The sequence below is a fragment of the Aquila chrysaetos genome, chromosome 22 (assembly GCF_900496995.4).
Source record: "Aquila chrysaetos chrysaetos chromosome 22, bAquChr1.4, whole genome shotgun sequence".
Taxonomy (NCBI): Eukaryota; Metazoa; Chordata; class Aves; order Accipitriformes; family Accipitridae; genus Aquila; species Aquila chrysaetos.
Window position 1 is genome coordinate 8,874,418 of NC_044025.1, and position 13,923 is coordinate 8,888,340.

At 38.5% G+C, this 13,923-nt stretch overlaps 1 protein-coding gene across 1 annotated transcript in view; it reads left to right on the forward strand.

Moving 5' to 3' along the window:
• The first annotated feature begins 7,351 nt into the window (after positions 1–7,351).
• ATP10B (ATPase phospholipid transporting 10B (putative)) overlaps positions 7,352–13,923 on the forward strand; it is a 56,240-nt gene continuing 49,668 nt past the window's right edge. The window contains exon 1 of the mRNA XM_029998516.1: positions 7,352–7,992. Within this exon, the coding sequence (XP_029854376.1) occupies positions 7,490–7,992 (503 nt within the window). The 5' untranslated portion in view covers positions 7,352–7,489. The remainder of the gene's footprint in view (positions 7,993–13,923) is intronic.

The window sequence follows — 13,923 nt, forward strand, 5'->3', positions numbered from 1 at the left end:
CCTTGAGCAGTTACAGGGTAACTGAGCACGATGTAACTTTCTGCAGCCATGGCTGGTGTTTCTCTGGCGTTTCTGACCTCAACCTGTGGAAAATCTCAAAATCCCAGTCAGAAATAAAGCAGACCACTGGAACCTGCTGACTCCTTTTAAAGGAAAGCATTTCTGAAGTGGCTGACAAAGGGGAGCCTAGGCAAAACAGCAATAGCTCTAATGTGCCAGCACTGGAATTAGCAGTTGTCGTAATCTCTGTGCTGAAGTGGAATAGATTAGCAAATCCCAAACATAATGGTGTTGGAAATGTCTGCATCGCCTTGATCTTTCCCTTTCAGGATATGTATTGCGGTACTGAAGCTTCACTAGCTAGGTGGAAGAAAACCAGTCACTTCAGTAAATGTATGTTGAAAAAATCCGCACTTTGTGGGTTCTTTCAACGACATCTCTGTAAAAACATATGTCAAATGGGTGTGTACGTGTAAAATATTCTAGAATTGTAGAAAAGGGATTTTCTTAAGCTCTTTTAGAAAAAGTTGGGACAGACACCTTAGATATATTGCCAAGGGAATGCAATATTTTTTATGGATTTCCTACCATGCAGAAAGTAACTGGCATAACACATCAAAGTGCCAGTAAATTGGAATATTCTTGTAAGCACTTGGTTGAATTATAGAATATTGTCCTTGTACAGAAGGACGTATCTTTGAGTTCTTTCTTCTTTCCTGCTAGGTCATCTCCTAACATTGATGGCAAGTTTAAGGCTCTTTTTTATTCTTACTGATCTGAAATAATAAGCATTATATTTGCTTCTGCTATCTTTTCATTGCCAGCACTGAAATTCACATGTCAAGAAAGCCATTAGCTTGCTGCTTTGATTGTGCATCCAGGTACACTATTTACCCCCCATATAACAGTTGCTTAGTTTTGCATGGTTTATGTTATAAAGTCTAGATCTCCTGCAACACATTTAATTGCATGGTGGCACCAGCTGGCGTCTCTCTTTGTGGATATGGCACTGTTTATGACCACTGCCTTTCAAAGCAAGCCATGAGGACAGGGTTGTTTTCCAAACTGAATAAAACTAAGTGATTCTTTCATTGATTTATTCACTAAGTAAATAGTTAAAGATGGGGTGAGGAGAGACCCTATCTTGAATGTCGAGCAGACTTGCCTAATTGTGATTTGTGAAGCTGTAGAAGTTTCCCAGGGGAAGTTGTGGAAGACATGCTACTATTTATGTGTAAAGCTGCCTTAATTAATCTTGTCTGCCTTCATTTTTAGTAATACACCTTTTTTTCATATGAAATTTCTAAGGAATTTCAACCTACCTTGATGTATCTCAGATACAGAAAGAATTTGGTGCTCTGGTAGGTTGTGTGTAACTCATATATGTAGCTCTGTTATGTGCAACTTTTATATATGTATATATATAATGTGGTTAAAGACATATGTCGTACAGTGTGTATCTGAGCCAATAAAGACTGCCACTCTTCCATCCACTGTTCACATCTTAATTTATGATGTAGCTGAAATCAACTGTAGAGCTTACTGCTCAGAACAAGGTGGCAAAAGGGTCCCGTCTTTAGCTAGCAAACATGAGCTGCATCATATCAGTAGGGCATTTTCACTGAGTGATCACTGTGCCTTTTTTGGTAACTACCAACAACTGACTTTCTGCCTTTTCATTGTAAAACCTTTCAGCACCACAGATTAGAAATTATACTGTAAGGAAGTGCTGGCTCTAAGATTAAGTTGAATATCATTTTGATTTCAGTCAAGTACTCATTTCTTCAGGCATTGGCAGAGTAGTTAACACGGATTACAGGACATCCTGTCTATGGATTAAACTACAAGTTTATTCAGTTCTGCATGAAGCCATTCAGAGCTTTAGGTTGTTTGTGTTAATGTAACACCTTCGAATGATTGATTTTCTCACTAAACAAGCACCAAGTGCGCTAAAATCCAGGCACAAGGAAGTGTGTCGTCATGTGTGCTGTTCTTCCAGTCCTCTCTCGTGTTAGTAGTTTAAATCTGGTATCTTATGGAGAAAACGTTCCTGAGATCCATGTCTTCTAAAAATGTTGGCTGTTATAGCTTGGAAATTATAGAAGGCTTTCCTCCAGTTCTCCAAGCCAGTACTCCATACTTATTGTGTCTAAGTGTCTTTTTTTCCTAGCTCTTCACACACAGTGAAACAAAATAAACAAAATGCCACTACATCGTGCCAAGATACAGCTGCTTGCTGGTGTCTTATCCCAAGGCTCTCACTAGTCCTAAATGAAGCCTTAATTTTCCTCTGCTGCCTATCAGTACAATGCTCCCATGGGTGCTCGAGGACCACCCAGGAACACAGCACAAAAGCAGAGTGAAGGAGAATCTGATGCTCGGGTTTAGGTTCAGCACACCTTCATCAAATCACTGTCCCTCTCCCATGTGGACCATCTCCGACTTGCTACGTGTTGCCTACAGCTCATCTGTGACCTCGGATCATGCGGGCATGCTGCTTTTATTGACACTCAGCAAGCTCTGGAGATCATTTTTTTAAGTATACATGGACCCATTATCACAATGGCAGCTGCTTTACCTCGCAGTGGCTCATCTTTCAACAGGTGAATAAAGTTATTGCAAACAGAGTGAAGGCATCTAAAATAAAGGGATAAATGCTGGAATTCCAGTCCGTGGAGTACAGCACAAGTAATGGCAAGTTCTGTTAAAAACTCTTTTTATTTTCTTATTGTGATATTTACCTTCCCTTGTGTCTTCCTAGCAATTCGTAGTTTCAGTACTCTCTATCAGGGTAACATGACATTAAGTCTAGATTCATTAAGTATTGGCACTTAAGTTTGTAACAACCAAGCCAGTATTTCCAAGTTTCTGATAGGCATAAATTAGACATTCTCAACATTGTAGAGGATCCCCAGGCACTGCTGAGCAACCTGAACTCTGAATTAAAGTTTTTTTGAGCAGCTAGTGAGTAATAGTGCATAAACAGTACTCGTTGTTTGCTGATGAAACAACACACTTCAAATGTGTTAGTGAAATACAGTACAGTATATTTTTCCCCTTCCAAGACTCAAAAATGTACATATTTTTAAATATGATTAAGGTTTTTTCCAAAGCAAGTCACATATTGCATACAGTAAAAGGTAGGCTTTATTGAAGAGGAAGCTGCAAAGCAGAAACAAAGGACTCACTGGTAACAAAGGTATAAATAATTCCAAAGTTTTAATGTATTTGAAATGTGTTTATTTAGACTTGTACAAACACGTACAGATATTCTCAATCTGCTTCAAATACAGTTGCTGTTAAATAAAGTTTAAACCAATTCTTCAGTGAATTAATCTAAATGACCATTGCCTAAGTTTAAGTAATTTTTTTTCTCTGTATTTCCCACAGTCTAAGTGAGGTGGGTTCAGTTCACATGTTTTGTTTAGTGGAACCTTGAAGTTGCACAAGGCCAATGCCTTTTTTTTTTTTTTTGCTTTTTCACATTTAGTGCCTCATTGCTGTACGCAGCTTCCAGTCCTCAAACTCCTGCTGTTGACTTGAGAATTTATTGTGTTTAGGTTGAGCATAACAGCATATATACCTGCACTGCTGGAGCCTGAGCGTCCTGCTCGCTGGATCCCAATTGCAGTTGTGGATGTGTGAACAACTCAGAAGACAAGTCTTCAATGATAATAGGATTACTATTGGGAGATTTAATTCCTTTATCTCTCCAACCAATAAAACATCCATTGTTTTAGTGCTGGCTGGCATTTTCCACTCAGATCAGATTTCTGTGGAGGCTGGAAAACTGTTACGTGAGTGTAAATGAGATTAAGCTGATGCTGCAGTTTTTTATTATCTGAGCTATTAAGATTCAACACCTGAACCGGTCCCTTTGTAAGTAAGTGTGAACAGAAAAAGTATTGTGAGAAAGTCAGACATGTGAAGAAAAATGCCTGAACAGATTTGGTGGCAGTGTATGACTGAGGAAAATTATACAGAATTTGTGATGGAAAAGCCATTGTTCACCTCTGTTAAATTGGCTTTATCTGTGTGTGTTTGCTGTTATAACACACAGAAAATAGATTTGGGATATTTTTTTCTCCAGAGATAGAAATAGATTTTTCCATATTGAAGATTTTGTTCTATCTTTTATTCTGTGCATTCTCTGCAGAAAGTGCTGAGCTCAAAGACTGAACAAGCAATGTACTGAACAGGAGTATTGTTTGCTGCTTTAAACCTCTGCTAGCAAGATATGAAGTGAATTTTCTATCAGAATGGAATTGGTTTTCAGTCCTTGTCATGCATTTGTCTTTCAGCCTGACATCCCTGCTGTGAATGGCTTTGTCTGTGGACTCTGCTTTGTACCGCTGGCAGCGACTAGGAGCTGAAAGTCCCTCCCAGACTCTGTCAGAATCGACACCGCTGCTGTTTTCTGTCAGCGACAACCCAAAACTCAACTTAAACAAATGGAGGATTGTGTTTCCTGACAATGGCAGACAGTGGAAAGACTGGAAACAAGCTTCTCCATTTTATTCTGGAAACAGGATACAGACCACAAAATACACGTGGTTCACTTTTTTGCCCAAAAACCTTTTTGAGCAGTTTCACAGGTAAAAAAATTCATTCAATGATACATGAGATTTAAGAACTCTCTCTGAAACGGCGATATTTGAGGATAATGGAGAAGGGCTTCTTTTGTAGTTGCCACATTAGTAAAATTTAGGTGATGATTATTTGTAACCAAATGTCACTCGATTCACACTGAAATGGAGGTTTAAAGCAAGTAAACAGCAGGTGTGCTTAAGCGACACTGTGGCCAGCTTTCTTGTTTGAATGCTAGAAGAGTTTTCTATGTAAAAATTTCAAGTTTTTATTTAAAAATCCCTAAGTTTGTGTTGAATAAACCTCTAATTTTTAAGAATGTGAAAAGACATTTGTTGGATGTGCTGAGACGCCTATGAAATTCTGTAGATTTCAGAGGCTCATACATTAGTTTTGGTACGTTTTTAATGGCATGCAAGTGACTTTGTCTACCGACTTCTAAACAGTATACATGTATATGCAAGTGCTAGGTCAGGTTTCTTTCCAAGTGCTGGTTTGAAATTATGTACTCCCCCAGCATAATGAATCATGTCAATAAGATGCCCAGGGAAATATCATTATGACAAAGATAAATGAAAGTTGTATATCCATCTCTAGCTTGGAAATTTTCATTCTATATGTTACATTTACACATTCATAATTTGACCTTCCACCTGTGGAATCCTTCATGGATTCCTGATGATGACATTTCCGTGATTCTGAACATGTGGGTTTTTACACCCATTCTGTTACATTGGTTTGTTTTTTTAAGATTTTTTGGGCTTCTGTTTGATTTTGTGCTTATTTTCAAGACTGAGGCAGTGGGGATCATTAAAGAAGTTTTAGCTCCTAGAGATAAAAAGTGTTGGTAATATGTGGAAAAATGGACATAGCTGTAATATTATGAAAATGTATCTCACAGGCTCTTCCAAAGAAAAAACCAGCATGTCAGTTAAGCAACTGATAAATTCATTCTGGGAAAGGAAGAGGAGGGTAGAGGAGTGGAATGATTAATGTTCCTTTGACAGAAAATGGGGGATGTTCATTAAGGAAAGGACACATTCTAAATTCTGACTACTTTTAATTTATTTTATACCTTTTCAGGCTAGGCAATCTTTATTTCTTCTTTCTGGTGGTTCTGAACTGGTTCCCACAAGTGGAAGTCTTCCACAGGGAGATTACTATGCTGCCTCTGATTGTGGTGTTGCTTGCCAGTATGATTAAGGATGCTATTGAAGACTATAGAAAATACCAATTTGATAAGAAGATAAACTTCTCTAAAACCAGGGTATATGACAAGTAAGTAAACTAAACCAATTATTCTTCCTTGCATTCGATGTGGTGGAAACTGCTTATCTGATTTTGCAGTTATTCACTCATTGACCCTTTAGAGTACCGTAAGTTTGGAAAAGCTGTTATAAAAGAGTTTTGTTCTGCCTTTAAAAATAACTCATTTATCCCACTTAAGTCATCCTGATATCATTGAAGTGTGTGTTGATATACAAGTTTTCATTCCAAGTTTCCAAACTAGCTTGCCAACACACACAACATCCTCTCCAGGTGACAGAAGGATCTGGAAGAACAATGAAACGTATCCAAGTCTGGAAAGGATTACTGGGGCTGTTTAACAAACTGGAGCAATGTCTTTCAAATGTTTCACGCTAAAACCATTAATACAAAAATTAATAATCAACTATCTTCAAGGTGAAGCATAACCAGGAACTGAAAAATATTTTATAGGACTTCCAGTAAATACAGGTGATCAATACAGCATGGTTTTGCTTTGGAGATAGTACAACACCAGCAGTAAACTGTGATGTTTGCTCAGTACTGACTCAAAAGGAAGAAATATTTTCATGTGCAATTCTTATTGCAACATTTCGATTTCATCAGAGTTTCTTGTCCAAGCACTAACTTGACTTGAAACTACTAAGCTTGTCACTACATAATGCAATAGATAGTTTTCATTTAAAAGAAGTTTAAAAGTTTGGGTCTCTTCCCTTTTTCACCTCTCCTTAAGCCCAGGCCATAGAGAACTATTACTATGGTTTGTACACACCTCATTAGCTCTCTTGGAAATTAGCCCTCATCTGTGCTTACATACTTATGTGTCAGAGGCACAAGGACCAATGAGGAAGAAGAAACGAGAGGCTGGAAGGGATTACTAGGTGAGAGAGGGACGCTTTGGGTGTCCAGAAGCAGGAGGTCTATCAGAGGAGAAGCATGAGGCTGAGGGCAATCCACGTAAACTGCCCTTCAATTGCCCATGTCTACGTATAATTCTCACAACTACCAAACCATAGGTTTGCTTGGTTTGGGGGCGGGGGGGGGGGGGGGGGGGGGGGGGGGGGGGGGTGTTTAATAATCCATGTTGTGGTCATGAAAACAAATAGTAGATAGAGGAAGTAAAGGAGAGAAATACTGCCCGTGCTGAGGCTTATAGCAATCTTCTGTTGACTTCTGGGACGCAGAGCTCTGCCCATTACCTTTGAACTTCCTGGCAACTCCCAGGCTTATAAAGTGATTCCGAAACTCATGGAGTAAACTATGAAAAGTGTGTGTACGTTCTTAGCTTTGTCGCTGCTCTGTTAAAACAGAGACGCTTCCTGTGAGCAGATAGTCTATGCCAGGGAAAGGCTCTGAACAGGACCTCCAGGCGTATGCTAACAGGAATAACAACACATTCAGGATGCTTTTGTCATATGTGAGGTGCAGCCTCCCCAGCAGGCTCTAGGACCCGGTGCAGCTGCGTCAGGATGATACCTGTCCCTAGGCAGGTGGAGGTTGGAGTCGAAGGAGAGGCAGCCCTGGGCTTCGGACATCTGGGCTCTTCTCTCCACCACTTAGGAGTTTATCTGGATTATTGAACTCTTCTGACTTTGTTGGTTTTCAACTTGAGGCTACTTTTTGAGAGGAAAGCAAGATGTCAAGGAAAAGTGTTCCAGGCTGCTTCTCTAGAATGATATGGAAAAAACATTTTTTCAAGGAAACCTGCTGCCGATGTGGTGCTCCAGACACTGAAATCCAAAATGAAGAGCTGGAAAAGAGAGGAAAAGTAAAGAAAAGAAAGAAGAAAAATGAAAATAAACGAGTGATCATCTCCAATTTGTCCTTTGGAAGTAAGAAGTGGAAGGAAAATCCAAACATATACTATGACTCCAATAAAATTAAGACCACAAAATATACCATCTTGACTTTCCTCCCTAAAAATATCTATGAGCAGTTTCACCGCTTTGCCAATGTTTATTTTGTGGTCATTGCACTGCTGAATTTTGTGCCAGTGGTGAATGCTTTCCAACCAGAAGTTTCTGTGATCCCAATTTGTGTTATAATGGCCATTACAGCCATTAAAGATGCTTGGGAGGACTTTCGGCGGTATAAATTAGACAAGGAAATCAATCATATGGGATGTTACATTTACAGCAGGTGAGTTTCACACAGCTTTTATTACCAAAAAAGCTTGAGATCTTTTATCATTGGTGAGGCTTTTTGTTTAAAAAAATTAATAACTGCTGGAAAATCACAATGATTAAGTGAAACAGGAAAAACTGATAGTGACTATATATCACCTGGTATCTGTTCTGATATTTCCTTTTTTGTTTAAACCTCATTTTCAGACTGGGAAGGTAAGTTTGAGTTTCATGGTATTGGTGTGTCTATTGGCCTCTTAAACATGGAGTGCAGTGAAAACAGGTGCTTAAGTAGCTATGAACACCCGGATTTCTGTGGAATTTTAAAGAGACCTTAATACTATCAATATAGGGTAACACAGAACAAGATCTGTCATGAGACCTATTTGCATTCTTAGATGCCAAGAAACCTCCTAAAAATGTAGTTCTTTGGACTACATTTGATTTTATACTCTACACTGTAGACTAGCTTTTAGTTGTGTTTCTTTTACTAGGTTGTATGTAAAATAAAACTGAAAAAATGCAGTTTAAAAGTGGGAGATGGTAATATGTGCCTCTGTTCAGTCATCTCTAAATCAATTAACTATATGTGTCTGTGCTCACTTCTTCAAAATGATTCTTGACCTCTTGCTTTTAGGACTTTCAGAAGTTTGAAAAGTATGTTTTATTGTATCAAAACAGTTCTCTCAGCAAAGTAGAAAATTAATTCTCCCTGCTAAAATATCACATCTCAAAGAGCAAAACTTTCCATCTCTGTGAATGTTGCCTGTCATCCCTCAAATTAATCAACAGTGCTTTATATAATGTATGCTTTCACAAGCAAGATCTTGCAGAACTCTGGCTTTTATCACACAGTGCTGTCATTTCTGCTTGTTTCTCTTGCATGTGTTTGTCAGATTTTTATTTTTATATCCTGCTGGTTGAACAGGAAAACAATGGATTTGCTTGTCTGGGGGCTAAACTTAACCCCACATATAGATAATGACTTGTCAGAAACAAAATTGCGCTGCTCTCCTTGCCAACTTGTCCGAAAAAGCAGGCATTTTACAAGTTTCTAAATATTGTTCATTTGAGATTTCTTTTCCACCATGAAGAATGTCAATAATTGTAGCTCTTTGGGTAGGGTGGCAAAATTGCGTCTTCTGCCTACCTTTGAGATTGCAATCTAGTTGGATTTTTTAATCTTTTCAATATTGCACTAACCCATGATGCAATCGACTATTTGTTAACACTTGTTAAAACCAGTATGAAAGAGAATAGGTGGTACAGTAGGTACTAATGAATGAATCCGCATAGGAATCTTATTTATTTCCTCTTTACATAAAGCAACCATGTTAATTTATACCTGAAAGCCTTTTACCATCAGAACACGAGAAGTGGGGAATACAGTAAAACTTGGTTTGTATAAGAGAAAAATGTCCATCATGGAATTACAACATACATACAGATCCAGATTCAAGTTACAACGATGAGTACTTTCTTATGCAGAAACTTGACATGGGCCTTTCTTAAAATTGGTTATCCCATCCCATAAAAAAGACTTTGATCTATGAATAAATCTGGTCTAGAATCTTGTCTTTCACCAAGGTTTTATGGCCCAAAAAAGTGATGTAAGGGAAAGGAAAATGAGGAGGGTTTCAGACTATAGCACTCATCCTGCCTGGAAAAATCGTAGGTAATTACAATTGCCATCAGATCAGTAGCTACAGCTTATTATGTCATGAATAATTTTAATCAGGCTTCTATAGCGCTTTGGGAAGCTGATATTTCTTGTTCTTCTTGCTAGCTGCAAAGTCATGGAAGAGCTTGATGTCTTCTAATTTTCTTCCTTATGAATCATCTGCTCTAGGTAATTTTTGAATATAGGTGAAAGTCTTTTTTAAGACATTGCAAATTTTGTTAATCTTGTGGCAGGAAAAAATTCTTTTTGATAGAACAACTGATCTTCCATCCTAAAATGAAAGATTACTTAGATTTTAAGAGTTAATCTTGGAGAGTGTATTGTCTTTATTTCAGATTTCAATAACAAGAACCCTGGATCCTGTTCCAAAAGAAGTACAAAGGCAGAACAATCTTTTCCAAATGCTGAGTGTTCTCCAAAACTTTCTTGAGGACTAGGAGAAATGCAGTTCTTGCCTTCTTTCAACATAGAGCAAGGGAAATTGAATTTAAATAGGCTGCCCTGTAAACACATTTCTTCTAATTTTCTTTTTGCAGAGATCAGCTGAAATGGGAAATCTAGTCTGCTAGTCAAATGAAGGAAAAGATACTTGAAGTAGTGTATTTAGAGAGCATTTAATTGAGAAAATGGGAGACAATTAATAGGCATTGAAGTGTTTTGGGGAGATGCAATAACTTAGATCTAACGTTTGATTGTGGCAATTTTAATTTCTGAACCAAAACTTTTGAAATCATAACAATTGTGTACAAACTGTTGTGCTGTCAGAATGAATCGCACAACACCAAAAGAGAACAAAAAAATCAATTGCAGGTGGTACAGAACTAAGTTTAATTGCCTCCTTTCTCCCGGTATTCCTTAAAATATACTTTGTTTGCTTTTAAATTTTCCAAGCAAGGGGGCTTCCATTACTACAAAACATGATTGTCAAAGCATTTTCTATGATACTATACTTTTATTATCCCTCTTTAATTGCATTTAAATTCCTCAAGTCACCTGGTTTCATGCAACCCTAATTCGTTATTCTTCATCCGTAACATTTAATTATAATCTTCAAATATGTGTAATTTTTATTATGTTCATTTTGCTATGCCCAGACACATTTTAGTCAAGATCTGTATATAGATCACTCTTTTCATCTTTCTTGTCAGCCAGTCCCTCCAAACCTACTGTGATTACTTTTCTCTGAACTGTCTCCAGTTTGTCATTAATTTACTAACAACAGGGGCCAGCACTGAACGTAGTATACAAACCTGTATATGAATGTCAACCCAACAGTTGCTAAAAGCTATTATTTAATTGTCTTGAAGTCCTATAATGTTCAAGGAACTACTTGACATGTAATTAATGTATGGCCTGGATCTGATATACCCCTAGGATTAAGCTATAGTGGTCTGTAAGTACTCCATAGCATCCAGCCAGGTTTTTACATCAATTTCACACTTCTGGAAGATTTAACATAATTTTTTCTCAGTGTTTCAATAGACATTCAGATACAAATGCAAGGACTATGCACAGTTCAAGATGGCACAGCAACACACTTGACTGAATGCACGTACATCAGACAGCAGCAGCCATAAAAACATTAATGTTATTTAAGCTATTCACGTTGCTTAATTTTAAGTGCCTAAACTTAGATATCTGAGACAGTGACTCAGAGACGCCTAGTTTATATGCTTTGAATCATCCTGTGGAGCTGTCGGATAACTAGGTAAGTCAACAGGCATCCTAAATGAGATAGCTTGATTACTCTTTCAATAGAAAGTTCCTCTGTGATGCTTTCAGGCCCTGTGGTTTTCAAGTAGTTCCTATAAGCATCAATATCCTCTTCCTCTGGAGGTTCACCGATGTCTGTGATACAAAAAATTCAGGCTGGCCTTTACTGTGACCCTTTATCTGCTTAGTGTAAGGTTTTAGAAGATGTAAAGTTTTCTGCATCAGCACTAACTCTGAGTTAGTCCTAGAGCAGTGATGTGGAAATAAGGAAAAAACAAAGAACTCATCTCTGCGTTGCACAAAGTCAGAACTGCCAACAGCTGAAAAGCTGGAAGTGGCTTAAGCTAGACTCACTGGTTTGAAAGACAATTAAAATATTTCAGTCAACCGAAGTTTTCTAATTCAGTGTTGTAATTTATCTCTCTGACAGCAATGGAGATCTGCTTGACTACAGGTTACTGTGTGTATATATAGTATACTTTCTATTTTCTTAAAATTAGGGAAGTTGGGTAGTGAGGATGAAGGCTGCTTTTCTATTTCAGCCTCCTTCATATGCTCTGATCAGCTGGACCTTCTGAAGGGAGGAGAGTTTGCACCTCCCCTGGATGCTCCCCATGTCTGGGAGAGCAACTGGGACTGGCCAGGGATGCAACGACCAACGGAGCTCTGTGGTGTCTGGAAGACAGCAGAGAAGGGTAGGGAGCATGCTTGAAAACAGGAATTGACCTACTGTCAAATGTCGGAGGTGAAAGAGAAAAGAAAGCTTTCCTCTGAATGCCAGAAACATCACATGCAGCTCATTCAACCCAGGGTGAACCTGAAAGTTTGTAGAGTAGAAAGCAGGATGAGAGGAAAATACCATCCTGCCAAGGGCATAGTAAGCAGAAAGAGATTTGTTGCCAATGTTTTAATTTAAAGTCCTGTTCAGCAGCACTGAGTTTTCATTTGTTAAAGAGCCTTTTCTTTATGCTTTATTATTTTTGTTTTCTAACAAAGCACAACTTTAAAGACTCGGAGCCTGCTAGAGGCTTTAGTGGGCTCATTTTATACACCAAAAAAAAGAGAGTCTAAAGCCTGTGGCTCACTTCAAGTCCCACCACATTCCCTCGGGCAGAATTGCAATCAGTTTTCTTGGGCATAGCAATATCAAGGCTTCTACTCCTCAGTGGTGCCTTCTCTGAACAGTGCATGAATTTCATCAGCTGGAGGCTGAAGGTCTTCTGAAGATCTCCAGCTCTTATATGGCTGAAGGTGCATTCCTATGACAGCCACAAAGCATGCACTTTGTTCAGTTGAAACATGAATTATTTCTTATAAAAGTAGCAATATGAATAAGTTACAATGACTGCATGATTATTATGTGCTATGATATTATTGCAACTCAGTATCCATCAGGAAATATCCAATGCCACTCCCTTGCTTAATGTCAAACATGACTATGTTGTTCTCTGCGTGGGACTGTCACTGCCAGTGGGCATCCTCTGCTCTGCCATCTGGATAACTCTTGTATGTACCTCAGGTACTATGGAATTTTTGTACCTAGTTTAACTATGGATACCTGAATTAACAGCGGCTTTTACTGAAGGCAGGAACAGTGCCTTCTGTTTGTGCAAGCTGAGGCATTCTTCAAACTTCCAGTGAGCTGAGAAAATGGCCTTAACCAACAGTCCACTCAGGTTTGTTATGTCACCATGCACCTGCTTGAAACCAGTGGTACCAAAATTGTGAAGAAATAGTTAAAACATGAATTCATCTTATGATGAGCATGCTGAGTGTGTGGTGAAGAAATACGTGACATGCTGCACTGACTAAATGCAAAAGAAAAATGTCGAGTTTTCAGCACTCAGCTGGTCCAGGCAGCAACACTTGAAAGTCAAAGAGCAGCAAGCTAGCAGTTCTTGTCAGTCAGTGTGTATTGCTACAGTGAGGATCCTTGGTCTTTGTGGAAGAAAATCCATAAATACATTACTAATGCTACTACTGGTTTGTATATTGCTTTATCAGATCTTTCTTCAAGATCTATTACCTGCCAAGGCATTTAAAGCTGCTTCACAGAAAAGGTTCGATGGTTTAGCAGACAGCAGCAGAACCTAATGACTAAAGACAAAGGGCAAATAAATGAGAACCTATGGGTTTGGCTCAGAGACCTGCAGAATCATGACCTCATAGCATTAAGCTCCATCCTGTCTGAATCAGTCTGAGTTTTTAAAACACCACTAAAACCTGGAGAGAAGCAGCTTTCTGCCACGTGACCTCAAGAGCTACATGGTCATGTAAGGACACGAGTATAGCAAAAAAGCTGATCTAGGCTGTAGCTTCCAGAAACTTGGTAAGTTAATGGGAGTCCTGAGAAACTAATGCTACTGATTAGCAGTCATTAAGTAAGTAACCTTGGAGTTACCTGTTCATTCCAGCTGGTGCCAGGCAGAATCATAGCAATAACATTTTGTTCAATGCAGTATTAAAAAAAAAAAAAAATAGATTTTCCTAAATACAGTAATCCATAACTTACAAAATGAACCCAGTAAAGTCTAAGGAGATGTGTTCTCAAAA